Source organism: Castor canadensis, chromosome 6, assembly GCF_047511655.1.
Source record: "Castor canadensis chromosome 6, mCasCan1.hap1v2, whole genome shotgun sequence".
Taxonomy (NCBI): Eukaryota; Metazoa; Chordata; class Mammalia; order Rodentia; family Castoridae; genus Castor; species Castor canadensis.
The window spans coordinates 118,944,550-118,965,698 of record NC_133391.1 but is presented as its reverse complement, the minus strand read 5'-3'; the positions used below and the strand labels follow the sequence as shown (position 1 = coordinate 118,965,698).

At 39.0% G+C, this 21,149-nt stretch overlaps 1 protein-coding gene across 2 annotated transcripts in view; it reads left to right on the top strand.

Annotated features, from left to right (window-relative positions):
* The first annotated feature begins 971 nt into the window (after positions 1–971).
* Positions 972–21,149, top strand: part of Tnpo1 (transportin 1) — an 83,566-nt gene continuing 63,388 nt past the window's right edge. The window contains exons 1-2 of one of the 2 annotated variants that reach the window (XM_074077319.1): positions 10,143–10,178; positions 11,300–11,389. Coding sequence is in view for 1 of the 2 variants with exons in the window: in XM_074077316.1 (XP_073933417.1) it covers positions 1,111–1,125 (15 nt within the window). In the remaining variant the exon portion in view is untranslated. Of the gene's footprint in view, positions 1,126–10,142; positions 10,179–11,299; positions 11,390–21,149 lie in introns of those variants that run through there. The other variant, XM_074077316.1, reaches the window with a different exon arrangement.

Below are 21,149 nucleotides of genomic sequence, written 5' to 3'. Positions count from 1 at the left end.
CTGTAAAATGATTGCTATTACAAATGAAAATTACTGGCAGGTTTATTGACAAATAAGCTGTCTTAGTAAAAATTTAACCACACTTTCTAGTGGTTAAAGATTGTAGGTCCTGCAATCTACAAAGTGTTGGAAGACAACAACTGCTACACATTTTCAAAACATACACAACACTTTCAAGTAAGGCAGTTGGAACTGCTGGTATTTTTACACACGTTAATTATGAGGAATATTTACACGTTAATTATGAGGAATATTATCACATCACCTTAGTGAATAACGGCCACCTTGCTATGCAAAATGTAAATGTTATTTACAATAAATTTATATAAGAATAATCTGGCAGGAGGGAGCCGATGTGTAATCTATTCATCACCATTATTACAACTGGGTAGAAAAATGTCTACCGCTCCCATTTTGAATGATTTTCTGTTAGAAATCAGAATACGTTTTCTCATGATGGCTGGCTTAGGAGAGAAGGGCTGGCGATTTCTAACAGCAAGAAACTAATTTATGTAAGATGCATACCTGGAGATGCTAAATTTAATTTTATACCTGATGCAATTTTAACGATACAGTAGTTTTGGGCTGGATACAGCATGCTTCAAAAACCCATCTTGTACAGCGCAGCCAGCGGTCCCACAGCTAGATTCCCACTCCGTGTCTGCTTTTGACCAGGGGAGCTGGATTGTGTTATTGCGGGACGAGCGGCGTGCTGCGTAGAACAGGCTCGGGAGCACGGCTGTCACTTGGGGGTGATGGTGGGGTACGGCGTGTCACCCTTGCAGGCCATTTTTGCTCCGGCAGCGTCCACGGCGGCTGCGCCCCACGCGGGGCCTCCGGGGACGCGGCTGTCTGCGAGGCCCACCCGTTTGGAAACCGCTGCCGCGCGCGGTTGGACGCAGCCGGCAGGCCCAAAGCCCAGTGTTCCCCAGCCCCGCCGCGGTTGCCAAGGCGACCGCCGGCGAATGTTCCCGCGGCGGGCTCCGCCCCCCGGCCAATCGGACCGGCGCTCACCAGAGCCCAGATTCTCTTTGTTCCGCAGCCATTTCAGGCCCCGGACGGGAGGCAGCGCCGCTTCGGCAGAAGGCCCGAGCGCCGGAGGCCTCTGGGATGGTGTGGGACCGGGTAGGTGGCGTAAGGGTGCGCGGCCCGCGGCTGCAGGGGCGGGAGCGGAGGTGAGGGGGTTCCAAAGCCTCCTGCTGCGCGGCGGGGAGCAGCGCAGGCCTGGCCCGCCCTTCTCCGAGTGTCCGCCCGGCCGTTTGGAGCCCGGCGGCGGCTGCGGCGCGGTTCTAAGCCCAACAGCTGCTGCCCCAGGCGCCCTGCGGCGGCTCCTCAGGGGTCCGAGGTCCGGGCCTGGGCCCGTTAGCGAGGGCGGAAAGCGAGAGCCGCAGTCGAGGCGAGCGTTTCCCCGCCTGCCGAGCCGCCGCCGCCGCCCTGGCCGCTGCCCGCTGTGGGCAGGGCTTTGTCCCGTCCGGAAGGCCCGGTGTCTGATCCCTTTCTCTCTGGGCTCCTTCGCCCCGGAGACCCGGGGTCACACGTTTTGATGTTTGTAACTGCGGGTTTTGTGTGGGGTGCGGGTCTTGTACTTCTGCCTCCGCTCCCACGTTACCCCCAATTGGGAGCAGCTACCGAGCTGCGAGCCGGCCACCGCAGCCAAGCTGGATTCGGGAGGGCTTTCTTCCTTTAAAAACGATCTTCTGGTGTTTACGGATTAGTAAAATCCACTGGAGTTTGCAAGGATTGCTTACCCATTAAAAATCTGTTATCCCAATCGCCAAGCAGGTTAGTTCCCCAGCAGATAGAAATGTGGAAAGTTGAAGTTGGAGGCTTAGCTACAAATCGATTTTGTATTGAGCCGAATCGTCCTGCTTTTCAAGCAATGATGACTTCAGTGATGAGTGCACATGTGATCCTTTTTGTTCTCCCTAAAGAAGAGATCACTTTAAAGGTGTTTGTCGTAATTGGTATTTGGAAATAATCAGGTTGAAAAATGACTGTTCAGACTCATTATAAAGTTCCAGCTGGATTTTAAGTTTCCATTTTCTACAAAAATATTAGAGTGAGAAGGAAATGTATTTGGTGAAATGGAGGATTCAGGTTTTGGAGAAAGGGTTGTTTTCCACTTTTTTCCTATTCTAGACCTCGGTTGTTCTACAGAATGGTTGCCCCAAGTTGAAAACTTGCAACCACTGCAAAAGAGAAATACTAGTTTGAAGGTGTACATTTTTTTTTATTTGGCATAGGCAAAATATAAATACACGGTAGTGTGGCAGTATGGTTTTACTTAAGTAATTTAACATAAACTAAGCATTAGTGCTCCACTTTCTTTTCCTAAAAGCGGCCACTTCCGCCTTGGATTAGCTCTAATTTGCTTCTTCATCCTGGAATTATTATATTACTCCCGCTGAAATAGCTATCAAAATCGTTTTTGTACTTCTTCCTCCACTCCCAAAAGCTTTTTGCCATTATGTAATGTGTACAGAATAAGATTTTGATAAAATTAGGATATAGTCTGGCTGTTACCAACATTTGTTGTATTTGTTTTTGACTGTGGTTTTTCTTCCTTAAATGTTAAAGCCACAGGAGTGAAGTCAGTTTTTCAAAAAGCAGTAGATGAACTGCATTAAAATGTAAATATTCTATATTTAGAAGAATTTCTTGCATTTGTTAACCATGCTGGATCCTGCGAACATTTTTTTTAAGGAAAAAAAAAATCTGGTTTTTAAAAGGAAGCTAAAACTAAACTGCATATGCAATGAAGTGATCAAATATGTACCGAAAAGAACAGAGCAGTAGGTGGGAGTTATTTTTATTGGCCAGAATGTAAAAAACATGAATATTTCTAATATTTCTTCCTGTGGTTGACATTTGAATTTGTATTGGTGACAAAAAAGATCTTGTTCCCCCCAAACAGTTTGGTTTACCTGAAAAAGTGTGAGAAAGATGACTCAAAGTGATTAACTAATGAGGTTTTCAAAAACATTGGAGAGCAATGCCACTTTCAAAAAGAACAGATTAGAGAGAGTGAAATTTTCTTGATGTTGGGGTTCTTTCTGGGTCCATTGGCATGGTAGATACCTGGTGAGAAGTGGCAAATGAAGGTCTACTAGGTTGTAGAGGGAGTGAACTTTACAGTGCAAAACAGATATTTGCAAGAATGGTAACTGAATTGTGGTTAAGTAGTGGGAGAAGGAGAAATTCTATGTTTGGGTTTCTCCAAGACTTCCATGCTAGGGCTTTTTGAAGCACCATCAGTTCCAGTTCCTGTAGTTAGAATGGTAGCATTCAAGAGTCTCAATGGTTAAGTGAAATGGAAACAGGAAATGGGGATGGAGATTTATCTTGGGAGTTTCTGGAGTAGAGAAAACCAGTACAGGAATGGTGGCCACATGTTGTTCCAAAAAGGCAGTCAGTGACAGAGCAAATATTTGAACAGTACTGGCAAAGTGTGAGGACCACGAAGTTCAGATTGACGAGCCTTTTTAATGGTTAACTTCATGAAACAAAACAAAACTTTTCAGTGTAGTAGGAACAGGAAGCTTTAAGCCAGGCTACTGAGATTCAGATTTTGGCACTGTCTGCTATTACAGGCTGTCTGTGTGACCTTGGGCAAGTTACTTCATCTCACAGTGCATCCATTTTTCATCTCATAATGTTAGATGGATTAAGTGAATTACTACAATAAGCTCTTAGAACTAGGCCTGTCGTGCAGTGAATGTTCCATAAATAATACCTGCTAGTCATTACCATTTTTTTACATTATTTTTCATTCATATGTGCATACTTTGTTTAGGCCATCTCTCCTCCCTGCTACCATTGTTAATTATTTTAGAAAACTATAGAAAATGGCCATAAAGTAATAAAAATAACCAATATGAAGACTGTGCAGTAACTACCGTAAGTGCTTTGGTGCATTTCTTTTCCAATAATTTTTCGGAGTTTATTTCATATTTACATAATTGAGATTTTATTATATAGTTTTGTGTTCTGCATTTTTTACCTGTTATTGTAAGTATATTCTTACCAAAGTTTAACTTTCCATACACATTTTAGAAAAGGAAAAAAAAAATCCTTACCTGAATGAGATATAATTGGTAATAAACATATAAAGCTGTGTTCTAAAATGAATGCAGTGGTGAGTCTATGTTGAGTCACCGTTCTGAGTAATGTTCTCAAATTGGGAAGAATGAAACAAATCCACAGATTCCATTAAATTTGGTGACTAAAAGACATTTAAAGGCCCATTAATAATAATTAAATTGAAAAAAATACACATGGTAAAGTAAATTTATTTTTTTTTGGCAGTACTGTGGTTTGAACTGAGGGCCTCCTGCTTGCTAGGTAGGTGCTTTACTGCTTGACCTATGCCCCCAGCCCTTTTTACTTTCCTTATTTTTCAGATTGGGAATTGGATCTTGCCTGGGGCAGTCCTCAGACTGAGATCCTTTGCCTCTGGTGCTAGGATGACAGGCACATACCATCATGCCTGGCTTGTTGGTTGAGTTGGGGATCTCGCTAACCTTTTACCTGGACTGGCCTTGAGCTGCCATCCCTTCACTACCCATCCCCACCTTTTGAATAGTTGGGATCACAGCCATATATCACCACACTTGACCCTGGGAAAAGAAAGTCTTTATTAGAGAAAGAAACAAAAAATAATAATGTTCAATATAAGAATAAAACCATCTATAAGGTGTAGAAAGTTAACTTTATATTGAAGATGAACGCAAAAAACTACATTTGAGTTGTATATTATAATTGAATCTGAAGCTGTTAATGAAATAATGCAGCCTCTTTTTTCTTTATTTAGGTGCATAAATCACTACGATAATTGAAAATGCTTATCCCAGAAATGACACATTTCATTGCTTTTTTTTGCTCAGGGCCTACCCCTTGTGCTACTTCACCAGTCCTTTTTTGTGATGAGTTTTTACATAATCTTCCTGGCTTCTGCCTCCTGAGTAGCTAGGATTATAGACGTGACACACATGCGCCTGGCTACAATTCCATTGCTTTTGTCTTCACTAAGGAAAGAATTAGGGAAGATAAATCATAAATGTATTAAATAAATGATTAGGAATAGGTAGTAGCCACTAAATTTTAAAGAAATGAATATACAGTTATAGAACTTAAGTTTCGAATAGAAATTATATTTCTGAAAAATAATTTAAAATACAAGTAGTTTATTTTGGCTGGAGTACAGGGGAACAATGAAATTGTAAGAAAAATGACAAACCATAAAAGACTTAGTATGCCTTTTATTAGTGCCAAGATCATCTCTTGTACTTAGTAGCGGAGAGAGACGTGTTTACAGATAAGTGCAATGAGTGTAGTTACAGGTGTTATGATGTGCACAGGGCTAGTAGTGTACTCCCTGGAAAGAGTGGAAGAAGGTCTGGGACATGTGAGGAGGTACAAGTCCCATTTCAGTGAGTATGTCAACAAAGGTAAGAACCTGTTACCTTCTTGGAACTCTAAGCAGTTCAAGGACCTGAAAGATAAAAGAACAGGTGTCCCACAAACTTTTTCTATAAAGGAATAGATAATGTTTTCTATTTATGGGCCACACCAACTCTGCCATTGTAGTGCAGAACAGTCATAGAAGATGAGAAAACTAACAGGTGTAGCCAGATTTGCCTGGAGGACAACCTCTTAAAACCTAGTGTGGAAGGATTTGGGAGGGAGACAGCCTTCTGAGCCTTGTGTGACCCAGCATGAACCACTGCCATTGTTTGTGGGAACCGTCAGGAACAGAATAAAACAGATTTTAAAGCACTATAAATAAAACAGGAAAACAATTCAATTTTTAAAATGGACAGGTTGACAAGAGGAAACACAGGTAGACAGTAAACATGAAATAGTTTTCTACCTCACCAATAGAAAAATGCAAAGTAAAGCAGTGGATTTCCCCCCACCATACTAGCAAAAGTAAAATGTTTTGCTAGCATGTACTAGCAAGGTTGTAGGGAAACTCATACTTTGAATACAATAGTACAGTTATTTTAATTTTAAAGTAAAACCATTTTTGACACGGCAGTCAGTTCCCCTTTCAAAGAGAAACACACATGGGTAAGTCAGGAGTTATGTGTGCTAGGATGTCTTTGTCAGTAACTAGACCCTCCAGACTCCCAGGTCACCTTTCATCTGCATGCTGTTCATAAAAGAGTCAGAGTCTGTCTGTCTGTCTGTCTCTCTCTCTCTCTCTCTCTCTCTCTTCCTCCCATCCTCCCTCTCTCATTCTCTACCTTTCTCCCCTCTATTCCCCTCTCCCTCCCTTCCTCCCTTTCTCCCTCTCACACACACATACATACACACCCCTTTCCAACTCTTCATATCCTTCTGTGGTGCCCTATGGAATTTACTGTCCAGCCTGTTCTTTTCGTAAACATCTCTTTCACCTGTCTCTGCCTCCTCAGTGCTGGGATTACAGGTGTGTAACAATATGCCCAGCGCCCCTTCACTTTCCTGTTTTGATGGAAACCTGACTCTTGCACTGTGCAGCTGTACCTGGATTGGTTGGTTTGTTTTGTTGGTTTTTGCATAGCTTTCCTTACCACCGTTCCTATTGGTGGGAAAGATGCCTGCAAATCTCCATACTGCTTTCAGACTATTCTGCCACCTTCTTCCCCCAAATCCTCAACTTAGGGTTATATCATAAAAGTCCATATACCCTACTTACCACCTTAGTTTTTATATTGAAATTGGTAAGAATATACATGACAGATTGTTCTAGTACCCTGGCCTCTCTTTCTAGACATCTTTTCCTGTCATTGCAACATCAGCCAGTCATTTCTGCAGTGATACCCTCTGCATTGTCAATAACTGCTATTACTCCATAGTTAGCATTTGATGTTGTTGTACTCTGTGACCACTTCTTCTATTTTTGCAGTTAACTCTTAGGACCTCAGACCCAACCATTTCCTAACCCCAATAGAATCTCCTATTACTATTCCTATTATTCCACTTACCATCTTGATGTTTTTACTTCCTTTTACGTGGAATTTACTCAGTTTAAATTCTATGGTTATTCATTTTAACCACTCCTTTGGATGCCCTTTCTTGCTCTTTTGCTTGTTTGGTAAGAGCCTAGTTAAAACCAAGTCTTCTCTGGTTTTTGTTGTTGTTGTTGTTGTTGTTTGTTTGTTTTTTTGGTACTTGCTCCTGTGTAGCTGAGTGTGGCAAGAAAGAAGAAAACTACATATGATCTTAAACTTCAAGTGGGTTTTTCATGCTTCCTGGTAGTCTTACTGAATTTTTCTAGTCTTGTACACTCACCCATTCTTCTTAATGGCAAACAGTATTTCATGTCTTCTCTTTCCCAAACCTATGGCTCTTTTCCCATCCTTTTACCTCATGACCTTGCTTCCTTCTTTGCTAAGAAAATTGAAGTAATCAGAAGAGAAGTTCTGTAGACTCCTATCACCCCCAAGAACCTACCAGCATCTATGTCAATACATACTATCTTCATGCCTGACCCTAAGTTAATTTGTTCTGTTTTTGTCTGCTTTTGTAGTAGATCTGTCTTCTTTCATCTGCTTAAGGACATTGCTTCAGTTTATCTCCTTCTAGATCATCCATTTTTTTCACTTTATTGAATCATTTCTACCAGCAAATAGACGTGCTATTACAGATATCCCTTAGTTCCTGTGCTTCTAGGATACTAAAATCATTGGGTCCACACATCCCTCTTATAAAGTGAGGATATTTGTATATAACCTACACCTACAGACATCCTCCCATATATCATATACTGTTTTCGGGGTTTTTTGGCAGTTACTGGGGCTTGAACTCAGCATCATCCATGCTAGGCAGGCACTGTACTACTTGAGCCACTCCCCCAGCCTTACCTTCCATATGCTTTTAATCATCTTTAGATTACTTATAATTCCTAATGTAAGTACGGTGTAAGTGGTTGCTATACTGTTTTGTTTAGGAAAAGTCTGTATTTACTACAAACACGGGTTTTATTTCCCTTGATATTTTCAGTTTGTACATGCTTGATTGTATGGATGTAGAATCCATGGGTACAGAAAGCTGTGTTTCTCTCATCTCAAGAAGAAGCAGAAAAACTTGACCGCTTTTTTTGGTTTCCATTTGCAGTAGGGTACTGCTCAAACTCTCAAAAGAGTTGTCTGTATTTGCCATTGCTGTTTTCTTTTCTAGTACCTTTCTAATCCCTTTCCAACCAGGCCTTTGCCTGCACCACTATTGCTAAAAAGGCTCCTCTGGTTCTGCAATAGTCTCCATATTGCTAAATGCCATACGCAATTGATTCTTCTCATTATACTTGACTTAACAGCATCGTTGACACGACTCTTTGCTCCTCTCAGCTAGAAACATTCTAGGTTATCCCCTACCTTACTACTAGCTCCTTGTAATTCTCCTAAGCTTGTCTTTTCACTGACCTCTTAATGTTAGCTCCAAGGCTCAGTCCTTTTTATGTTTTTTTGGTTTTTTTTTTACCAATTTATACTTTCTCCATTGGTAATCTCATCTACTCTCATGGCTTTAAATACCTTGTAAATATCAGTGATGCCCACATTTAGATCTTTAGCCTCTCTCTCTAATTCCAGTCTCATGTGTATATCTGCCCGTTCAGCATCTCTACCTGAAAGTCTAATGATAAACATCAAATTCGATATGGCCAAAACTCAACACCTAAACTTCCTTTCTAATCCTCCTCTACCCATAGACTCCCCCATTTGTGCAAATAGCAATTCTATCTTCTGTTGTAGCTCAGGCCAAAGTCTTGAAACTATTTTTTATTTCATTTTTTTTTTCCACTCTTCAACTCTGTTCTTTTAGGACAGTCTGTTTTCTCTATCATCAAAACACATCCAGGATCCTATTGTACCTCCACCCAAATACCACTCCCCTGATCCAAGCCACTACCATCTAAACCTGCTGATTTACTGCAATGTTACTACCTGTTCTGCCCATTCTATACTAGCCCCTCCCAGTAGTATTTTCTCAATGCCATGGCCCCGTACTTTTCCATTCTAAGTTCCATAGTGGCTCCTGCTGTGGTCTGAAAGTATGTGTCCTCCCAAAATTCATTATGTTGAAATCCTAATACCCAGTGTGGTAGTATTTCACCACCTTTGGGAGGTGAAGTCCTCATGAATATTAGTACCCTTTATTAAAGAGGTCTGAGAGAGGTCCCTTGCCCCTTGTCCCTTGAAAACACAGAAAGAAGGAGCTATCAATGAGCCAGAGGGCAGGACCTGAGCAGATTACAAATATGCCTTGACGTGGTTTTCCCAGCATCCAAAATGGTGAGAGATTTCTGTTATTTATAAGCTAGTTTATGATATTTCATTACAGCAGCTTGAATAGCCTAAAGCATTCCCTCTTTAACTCAGAAAAGCTAGTGCTTACAGTGACCTATAGAGTTCATGACCTGCTTAACCTACTCCCTTTTCTCCCTTCCTCCTGAGCCTTATTTCCTACTACCACTTTTCCTCCTTGCTCCCAGGCTCCTTGCTATGTATGTGCTATGTGGAATGTCCCTTCCCTTCTGCTTGATTCAGTCTTTGCTCAGATCTCACTTGCACTAAACACTTAACAGTATATCCTATCCTGCCTTCCTCACTGCCCTCTTATTCTGGGTATGTTTTTATTTTTTGCATAGCATCTACTACCTTCAAACTTTTATATCGTGTTAGCAAGCTGGAATTTCATAAAGCTCTTGCCTGTTTTTGTATAGTCTATTAGCAAAGAATGGTTTCTCCTTTTTTTGTGTGTGTGTGGTACTAGGGTTTGAATTCAGGGCCTACACCTGGAGCCACTCTACCAGCCCCTTGTTGTGATGCGTTTTTTCAAGATAAGGTCTTGCACACTATTTGCCCAGGCTGACTTCGACCTGATCTCTGCCTCCTGAGTAGCTAAGATTACAGGAGTGAGCCACTGGCTCCTGGCATGTTTTCTACATTTTTAAAGAGTTGTAAACCAAAGAATATGCAAGAAATATGTGTCCTGCTAAGCCTAAAGGGTATTTTTGTTTTGTTTTCTGGTGGTGCTGGGGATCTAACCCAGGGTCTTCCACACATGCTAGGCAAGCATTCTACCACTGATCTACATACCCAGCCCTTCCTAAAGTATTTTTCTCTGCTCTTTTTCAGAAAAGGTTCGCACTGTATATTTTATCCTGCTTGTTGTCTTTCTCCTCCCTGAAGAATGTAAGCTCCAAGAAGGCAATACCCTTATTTTATTTATTGCTGTACCTGCAGCAACTTTAACGGTTCTAGAGTATAGCGGGCACTCAGTAAATATTCATTAAATGAGCAATGGCTCATTTAATGGTGCAAAACTGTAAATAGGTAAATAGTCATCTATAAACTGTACTGGGCTGGAGGCATGCCTTATGATACGGTCTGCTAGCAAGCTCTAGGCCCTGAGTTCAAACTCCACTACTGCTCAAAAAACCCACAAAACTGTACTGTTCCTAGTAATGAAATAGATCTATGTATAATGACTAGGGAAGTTAAGGCATGTTTGGAATGATTTATTAGAGAACAGAAATGAAATGCTTTTTATTTCTATATATTTATTTATTGGCAGTACTGGGGTTTGAAATCAGCCTTGTGTTTGCTAGCCAGACATCCCATACCTCCAGCCCTATTTCTTTACATTTAAATGCACAGGAAAGAGCTATACAAAGATACATACCAAATGAATACAAGTACCTTTGCAAGGGGGACCAGGATTAGGAGAGGTAGTTGAAGGGAGCCTGAATTGTATCTAAATTGCTTACTTTTTTTTAAACAATGAAAAGTCATTAATTTTTCATTTAAAGGGTTTTTTTCTTTTTTTACGTTTTGTTTTTCTTTTTGTGTTTCTTAAAGGTTTTTTAATTAAGCAAAAGGGAAAAATAAATTGATACTTTAAAAAATAAGGCAGGGAGAGGAAATACTGAGTAATGGGGTAGAGAGGGAGGGAGGAGAACATCACCTTTGTAAAAAGTCATAGTTGGTCAGCAGTCTGGACAAAGGAAGGAGTGAGCAATGTGAATATTAGGCTAAAGAGCATGCAAAAGTAAAGGCCCTAAGGGTGGGAACAAGCTTAGCATGATCAGGGACCTGCATGAAAACCGGTATGACTGGAACATGATGAACAGGGGGGCAGAAACTACTTACTAGGAGATGAATCTCAAGAGAGAGACCCAGATTAGATATTGCTTTGTAGGCTATGATAGTGATACAAGGTTTTATTTTAACTGTGATGGGACAACAGGGGAGGTTTTAATGAAGACATGATTAATTATAGATTTAACTAGCTCATTTTTTCTGCTTTGTCTCAGAGATCTGGCTGTAAGAGAACAAGAGACTGGGAAGTCTGTTGTAGCAGATCATGTTACAGGACCTGAATTCTGAACTTACCTAGTGGAGGGGTGAGTGGTCAGATTCAGAGTCTATTTTGACAGCACTGGCTGATGGTATAGATTTGAGGGATAAGGAAAATCAAAGATGACCTCTGAGTATTTCGGCCTGAACATCTGGGAGAAAGATAGTAGCATTTAGTGATAGTAGAGGGGAGGAACAGATTTGAGTGGGATGGAGAAGAGACTAAGAGTTCTGTTTCAGCTAGCAATATTTGAGATGCCTGTTTAACAAACAAATGGATGTGTCTTGTAAGCCATTGGTAATTTGTGTCTGGAATTCAGGGTTCAATTTAATTGCCCAGATTGGATGAGGTTATGTAGATGAGAAAAGAAAGGAACCTAAGGTATTTATGGGTGCTAGCAAAATCAGAAAATTAAGCTTTTATCACCCAAATTATAGTTTTGTCAGTTGTCCCAGTAGCATCCTTTATACTATTTTTTTCTGCCAATACATTATCCAGTTTAGGGTTTTATATTACATTTAGTTGTCATGTCTTTTTAGGCAGAGAGGGGTTTTTCCTTTTAAGACAGCACTTTTGCCATTTTATCCTTAGAATAACCTCATGAGATATAGGCACTATTCATTATGTCATTTTGTAGACTGTAGGTTAATTATTCTTCCCATGACTAATAAGTGATAGAGTCAGAACTCAAAGCCAAGCAAAGTGACTGCAGGGTTTGCCTTCTTAAGCGCTCTACTACGGTCTTTCCACATAGTATGTAGGAAAATGTAAAATTCATATCAAAAGTGGACAGCTAAGTCAAATGTATAGATCAGAGACAATATCCTTCTATTCAAGGAGTAATTTTTAGGTTTGTAGATCTGTAGTATGACACTTGATAATAGTATATTAGTTTAATGTGTTACCCTGATAAGCATTAATACAGAAGGAAAAGCAAGAAGAGTGAAGATATTTGAACCTTACATGTAAAAAATTCAGACTTTGGCATATATACTTTCAGAGTTATTGGTATAGATTGTTCAGAATGGTAAAATAAAATACACCAATTCTTTTGTGATAGGGTTGAGTTAAAAATATATGGATATAGTTGAGTTGATCTGTTGTGTAGTTTGTTTCATCTTGCAAAGTGCTGCTTGTCAAATTTTTGATAGAAAATATTAAGAGAATTTAGGAAAAGAGCATTGAAGAGTGAACTGTTGAAACTGCAGGTGCTCCAGAACGGGAATTAGAATGTTCTGCTGGATTTTTGGTTCAATAATACTTTTATAGTTTTCTATCATACGGGTTTGAGGGGCTAGTGAGTAAAGACTTAGGTTGAAGAGAAGACCAAGTTGTAAAGAAAAATTTTCTGTAACATTTTCAATCCAAGATTATTCTTACTACTGAATGTGACTTGTGTAAGAAATGAGGCAGGCACAGCACTGTGCCCTTCCATAGGAGCCCACATATTTACCAGAAGAATCAAGTGACATGTAAGCTCTTACTCACGTAATTTAGTAGCACCAGAACTGACTTGAACAATTAAATTGAACACAAGTTTCCCTACATGAGAGGATGGGCTTGGAGAAATTCAATGGCAAGTACGAAGGAAAAGAAATAAGGGTGGCTTTTGTACATGGAGTATGACCATATTCATTATGTACAGTCAACTGAATGATTTTCTCCTGGAAGCATAAAGGAACATGGTCTTTAATTGCTTCAAAGGTGAAGAAATAAGCCAAATGAGTTTCAGTAATTTGTATAGGATGGTCCAGTATCTATTCTTAGTGCAGAGAACTAAGAGTAGAGCTCCAGAGCACTAAATACCCCTTCCTTTTTCCTGAATTTTCCTGGCACAGAAGAAGATCCTTGGTGGGAGACAGTTTGTTCTAAAGCCTCACTAAGTCACACAGAGCTGTTAGCTGTTGACAGACTGTAGCTGTAAGTTAAAGTGTCTGCATTGCCTCGTCAAAGACCATCCTTCTGTTGGTTCAGTTCCTTGCTTAAATAAGTAAAGGAGGTTGGTGGCATATGACTGTAATCCCAGCTAATTGGGAAGCAGAGATAGGAGGATCTCAGTTCAAGGCCAGTTCTGGCAAAAGTTAGGGAGACTCAAAACAAGAAATTGTAGCTACTCAGAATGTAAAGGTAGCAGAATAGTTGCCCAAGGCTAGTTCAGGCAAAGTTAGTAGGAGACCCTATCTGAAAAACAAACTAAAGCAAAAGGACTGAAGGTATGGCTCAAGTGGTAGAGTAGTTGCCTACTAGGCCCCAGAGTTCAATCCCAGTACCATTAAAAACAAAACAACACATTGGAGGTACTGTAATGTTTGGGAGTCTTATTTAGCATAGATGATAAATCCTGAATCAAGAGAGTGGTAAAATACTTTTGCATAAGCATTTGATAGAGAAATGTAACAGCCAGTAGCAAAATAAGTAAATGAGGCATAAAATGAAAAAGGCTCTAATAAAATTCTAGCTTTGCTTTAACTTTACCTCCCATGGCTAGAGGCTTTTGGTTTAGCTTTGTACTTCTGATCAGGTACACAGAAGGCAATTTTTATTTGTAAAACAGAATATATATACATTCAAATCCATTCTACCTAGGGCGAGATGGTGATTTCAGGTAAAACTATAATTTTCTGATTGTGGGAAAGATAGACCCTTGGATATCTCAACTGTTTTTGAGTTGTTTTCACCCAGTGCCTACCCACATAGTGAATTATTGGGTCAAATAGTTTAATAACTTAAGATACGTTAGGAAGCTGGGCACCAGTGGCTCATGCTTATAATCCTAGCTACTTGGGAGACTGAGATCGGGAGGATTATGGTTTAAGGCCGGCCTGAGTAAATAGTTCTCAAGACCCCCACCTCCAAAATTACCAGAGCAAAATGGGCTGGAGGTGTGATTCGAGCAGTAGAGCACCTGCTTTGTTAGTGCAAAGCCATGAGTTCAAAACCTAGTCCTATCAAAAAAAAAAATTAAAAAGTTGTTAGGAATTTCTGATTCATCCTTTTCATTCAGACTTTTTAAAAATTTTATTTGTAACTTCCAGCTGTAAAATCCTGCTTATACAAGCACCTAATAAATATTTGCTTATTGATTTACTAACTGGAGCTCCTTCCTTTATGAAGAAGATGCACAGTACTCTTGTAAGAACACATAGTCAAAGCCAGGCACCGTTGTGAGTGTCTGATGCAGGAAGGTCACTCGAGTCCAGGAGGTAAGTCAGTCCAGGCATATAGCAAGATGGTGAGACCCATCTCCAAAAAGAAGAGGAACAAATACTCAAGAGGTGACTGGACATTATGTATTTTGTTAATGTAAGTAATATGGATTAGTTGCTACCTGAAAATATGTCTTAAATTGAAGTGTATTTCATATGACTTAAGGAAAAATTGGCTGTGTGTGCCCCCAACCTTACTCCAGGAAAATGATTTAGGAGAAGTTTATTTTATTAAAAGTGAATTTCATGTTTATAACCATCAGTGAAGTAGAGTATGTTTTTGAGGGAGTTCACCAGATCAGATGGCTGCTGCTTACAACAGTGTAATCATAAGTGGTGTCTACCTGAGAAGACTAAACAGCCACTCAGGGCTGTGCCATTAACTATAAATCAGGTGTAAGCACACATTTCGTTCTATCCCGCTTGTTACATTAGTTTCCTCAGGCAGAAAAATATGTTAAGAATCCACTGATGATTCTAACATAATTTTAAAATCTTTTTTTTTTTTTTTTTTCTTACAGTACTGGGGTTTGAACTCAGGCATACACCTTGAACCACTCCCAGCCCTTTTTTGCAATGTGGGCTGGCCTTGAACCACGATCCTCCTAATATCTGCCTCCTCAGTGGCTAGGATTACAGTCATGAGCCCCTGGTGCGGGGCTAATTTTAAGATCTTAAATATATTGCTACTTTCTGAAGGTCTTAAGTTATTTAAATGGTTTATGAATTTTTTCTTAAAACCATATATGACACAAATGATTGATTAGCAAGATGAAAAGTGCTAAAATACTGTTTCAGTTCAGTATATGCTAAGTGACAAATGTAATATTTGTAGATGTGCCCATTTATACAATTTAGGATTATTTCTGCAATGCAGATTTTCTTATAAGGCATTTGTATGTAATTTTTTCTTAAAATATTTATAATTAAAATTATCAAGAAAAATCTGTTGAACTTAATACTACAGAAGAAAAATTATAGGCACTCTTGTGGCACTGGGGTTTGAACTCAGGCTTCATGTTTGCAAGGCTTCCACTCTTAACACTTGAGCCATTCCACCAGCCCATAAGCACTCTTTTCTAAGCTTAAATTCATTTTCATTTGCTTTTGGCCTCTACATCTTTGGGTTTTTGTTTCTGAATTCTTCTGGTTCACCATATTGTTTGAGCCGTTTATGATAATTTACTACATGTTATCTCTACAATTTCCTAATTTAAAAATTTTTTTTTTCACAATTTATACATATATATTTATTTATGTTTTTTTTTTCATTTTTCTTTTATTATTCATATGTGCATACAAGGCTTGGTTCATTTCTCCCCCCTGCCCCCACCCCCTCCCTTACCACCCACTCCACCCCCTCCCGCTCCCCCCCCCCCCCCCCCCCCCCGTCAATACCCAGCAGAAACTATTTTGCCCTTATCTCTAATTTTGTTGTAGAGAGAGTATAAGCAATAATAGGAAGGAACAAGGGGTTTTGCTGGTTGAGATAAGGATAGCTATACAGGGCATTGACTCACATTGATTTCCTGTGCGTGGGTGTTACCTTCTAGGTTAATTCTTTTTGATCTAACCTTTTCTCTAGTTCCTGGTCCCCTTTTCCTATTGGCCTCAGTTGCTTTAAGGTATCTGCTTTAGTTTCTCTGCATTAAGGGCAACAAATGCTAGCTAGTTTTTTAGGTGTCTTACCTATCCTCACCCCTCCCTTGTGTGCTCTCGCTTTTATCATGTGCTCATAGTCCAATCCCCTTGTTGTGTTTGCCCTTGATCTAATGTCCACATATGAGGGAGAACATACGATTTTTGGTTTTTTGAGCCAGGCTAACCTCACTCAGAATGATATTCTCCAATTCCATCCATTTACCAGCGAATGATAACATTTTGTTCTTCTTCATGGCTGCATAAAATTCCATTGTGTATAGATACCACATTTTCTTAATCCATTCGTCAGTGCTGGGGCATCTTGGCTGTTTCCATAACTTGGCTATTGTGAATAGTGCCGCAATAAACATGGATGTGCAGGTGCCTCTGGAGTAACAGTCTTTTGGGTATATCCCCAAGAGTGGTATTGCTGGATCAAATGGTAGATCGATGTCCAGCTTTTTAAGTAGCCTCCAAATTTTTTTCCAGAGTGGTTGTACTAGTCTACATTCCCACCAACAGTGTAAGAGGGTTCCTTTTTCCCCGCATCCTCGCCAACACCTGTTGTTGGTGGTGTTGCTGATGATGGCTATTCTAACAGGGGTGAGGTGGAATCTTAGCGTGGTTTTAATTTGCATTTCCTTTATTGCTAGAGATGGTGAGCATTTTTTCATGTGTTTTCTGGCCATTTGAATTTCTTCTTTTGAGAAAGTTCTGTTTAGTTCACATGCCCATTTCTTTATTGGTTCATTAGTTTTGGGAGAATTTAGTTTTTTAAGTTCCCTGTATATTCTGGTTATCAGTCCTTTGTCTGATGTATAATTGGCAAATATTTTCTCCCATTCTGTGGGTGTTCTCTTCAGTTTAGAGACCATTTCTTTTGATGAACAGAAGCTTTTTAGTTTTATGAGGTCCCACTTATCTATGCTATCTCTTAGTTGCTGTGCTGCTGGGGTTTCATTGAGAAAGTTCTTACCTATATCTACTAACTCCAGAGTATTTCCTACTCTTTCTTGTATCAACTTAAGAGTTTGGGGTCTGATATTAAGATCCTTGATCCATTTTGAGTTAATCTTGGTATAGGGTGATATACATGGATCTAGTTTCAGTTTTTTGCAGACTGCTAACCAGTTTTCCCAGCAGTTTTTGTTGAAGAGGCTGCTATTTCTCCATCGTATATTTTTAGCTCCTTTGTCAAAGATAAGTTGCTCATAGTTGTGTGGCTTCATATCTGGATCCTCTATTCTGTTCCACTGGTGTTCATGTCTGTTTTTGTGCCAGTACCATGCTGTTTTTATTGTTATTGCTTTGTAATATAGTTTGAAGTCAGGTATTGTGATACCTCCTGCATTGTTCTTTTGACTGAGTATTGCCTTGGCTATTCGTGGCCTCTTGTGTTTCCATATAAATTTCACAGTAGATTTTTCAATCTCTTTAATGAATGTCATTGGAATTTTGATGGGAATTGCATTAAACATGTAGATTACTTTGGGGAGTATCGACATTTTTACTATGTTGATTCTACCAATCCATGAGCATGGGAGATCTCTCCACTTTCTATAGTCTTCCTCAATCTCTTTCTTCAGAAGTGTATAGTTTTAAAATTAAAATTTTAAAAATTTTTAAAAAATTAGGAAATTAATGAACCATGTTTGCAATGTTACTTCTTTTGAAATTGAATAAAATTTTGGCATTCTTGTTTTAAATTTTGTAGTAGTGTTACTGTTCCTGCAAATCTTAGTATTTCATATTTAAGAAGGTCTTTAATATTAATTTCTTACTATGATTACATTTTAAAAATTACTACTATACAGTATTAGAACAGAAATCACAAGAGTAGTCTATAGTAACTCCCATTATCTAAGTAAAAAATAAAACCTGTCTTCTCTAACACCTAGACGGCTTTCCTCTGAGACTAGGATTTTTCTGTTATAAAACAGCTTTTCTGGCATAAATCTTGTGATGTTCAAAAGTTGGATATTTTTTTCCATTACTGCGAAGATTTTTTATTTCAGTGGCATGATCTGGGGAAAGTTGCTCCCAAGTAGGTGAATTTTCTAGATAAGTACCGTAACCTCGTTTTAAAATACATCTCATATTTTTCTGCCTTCTTAAAAGGCCTTTTTTTTTTTTTTTTTTTTAAGGTGTAGTTTAAGCTTCTTCATGACATAGTTTTTAATAGCAGCATTGTGCCATGAAATAGTAACGTTCTTTGGGGTCCTTTACCTCTGCTCTCCATATGTAAAAGTCAGAATAAAGGACCCAGAAATGCTGACACTCTGATAGCTTTTCATTGTTTTCTTCCAGTCTTTTTCATTTAATAATCCATTCTTTTCTGATATGTATTTTTACTTATTTGTAATTATGCTCTGTATACAATTCTTTTCTTAAACATGAACATTTTCCATTAACTTTCTCTTTTTTTGGGGGGGAGGTGGGTGGTGATATTGAGGTTTGAGCTCAGGGCCTTGTCCTTGCTAGGCAGGCACTCTGTCACTTGAGCCATACTTCCATTCCTTTTCTGCCTAAGTTATTTTTCAGATGGGGTCTGTCTTTTTGTCTGGGGCCAGCCTCAGACCTCCATCCTCCTACTTATGTTTCCTGGTAGCTGGTATTATAGTTATGTACTACCATATCCCGCTTGTTGGTGGAGAGATGGGGTCTCCCTAACTTTTTTTTTGCCTGGGCTGCCCTTGAACCACCATCCTCCCAATCCCTAGCAGCTGGGATTGCAGTTGTGAGCCATCATACCTGGCTTAAGCATCTTTTTTGATGGTTGCATAGTAGCTCATCAGTTAAATGTTGTGTTGTTTACCCATACATTTATTGATATTAGAAATAATTTTGGAATAAAACATTTGAAATTAACCCTTTCTTTTCTGAATTTAATGTTCTTAGGGGACAGTCTCAGAATGTAAGGGGGGGAATAGTATAAAAATTTATATGGCTCCATACAGATTGCTGAGTTAATTTCCAATAGGTTGCACTAGTTTCATACTACTATCAGTAATTTATTAAAGCTGATTCATATATCTCCAGCAGTATAGGCTATTATTTCTGCAAAATTATCTTGCTAATTGTACTAAAATGTTATACTTTATTATTTTATTTATTGATTACTAGTAAGTTCAGCATTGTCCCATGTCTGTGTAATGTTGCATTTTCGTTTGTGAAATTTGTCATGTGCTATCTTTGGTTCTAAATTAGTTTTCCAGATAAAGTTACTAATATATTACTGTTTTCCTGGAACATCTAACTTTGTATTGCTATAATATGCTATGAGATCCTTTTATACTTGTCTGAATGAAGTGTATACATACCCACCACTTTGTACACAATTCTACCTCCTTGAAATGTGTAAGAGAGATGTTATAGTCCTTTGAGATGTGGAATGTCTTGGGAAAAAAGTGTTACCTGGTGCGGTAACACTTCATGAATGGTGCCTTCTTGCTATGTCCTCCCATGGAGGAAGAAATGAATGCTGTTTCTTGCTTGAGAAAGGGAGCGAAAGGGCCAAACAGTATCTCTAGGGTGCTTTTCCAAGGGCAGCCAATCTCCTCAAGTTCCCTACCTTATAATACTCGTGTACTGGAGATTAAATTTCAACATGAATTTTAGAAGGCTAGAGACATTCAAATCATAGCAGCACCTTACTGACAAGTTTTTTTTTTTTTAATTGTATAAAAGTAATGTGAGTTATACTCATCTTACTTGTTATCCGGTGGTATGAATTGCCTTCAGTAAATCTGAATCTGAATAGTGTGAGGGGAGTGAACATCAAGTACCTACTATTGTGGTATTATGTTCTCATTTAATTATCTCTTCTGCCCCATTCCACAGATGTCTAAAGTATGGCTCAGAAAGTTTACTGAAAAAGGCCAATTGAGAGAACTGGGATTGAACCCTTGTGTGTGTGACTGTGGAACCCAAGCTTTCTGTACTCTGTCTTGCCTGCTTACCAGCAACATGTAGTATAGAACTAAAATTGTAAAACTTGATTTCATTCATATGCTGCTCTATGTCTGTTTTCTCATAACTGAAATCTGACTGATGTGTGCCTGGTATGTGTCAGTGAGATCCCAATGAACAAGTAAAAGATCAGGTAAAAGCTAATGCTATTCAGCTGGGGCCATTTTTTTACCCTTCTATTTTACTGTTTAAACTGCTCTCAACCTTTTCTAATTCAGCCTTTGCCAGTAAGCACAGTGCTATGTTCCTTTTACTGTTTTCACTTGAAATTGTCAAATGTTGAATCAACACATTATACATAATCAAAAGTAACTTTGGATATGAATGAGAGGTTCCAGGGCCCTCTCGGTCAGAACTTTAGCAACAACTATTCTTGTTTTCACTGAAATGAAATGATCTATAACAGTCATTCCCATGTGGTATCTGGTTTTCAAAAAATCACCAGCTTGGCTTCTTATCAACTACACAGATATGGCTCCCTTTATAAATGAGTGCAGTGAGTTGACTCATTCCTTTCATTGGCTTTTTTTATGCATGCTACATGTAAGCCAGAGTAAACAATCAGTGTTATTTTAAGAAAAGTTACTCTTTTCATTGATTATACTTACATATTTAATGAGTTAGGAATTTTAAAAAGCAGTTTAGAATGGTGAAAACATTGGAACCAAAATGGGAAGACATTCATTCCAGCTGTTCTTAACATTTAGTAGCTAAGTGGCTTTTTGCAAGTCACTTAACATCTCTAAGACTTTCTTCAACTCACAGGATAGTTTTGAAAACTACATAAGATAAAATATGAAAGTATTTTGAAAATTATTAAGTGCTCTATTTACTTAAAGTCTTGGCAGTGATCACCCAATGTTCTGAAATGGAATTTACAATCATGTTATAATACTTAAAGAAGACTTTAAAAGAGCTTTTTTTTCTTAAATCTGTGTCACAGAAATGAAAACTATTGGGGTAGGGTTGCACAGGCAATGGCAGGAACTC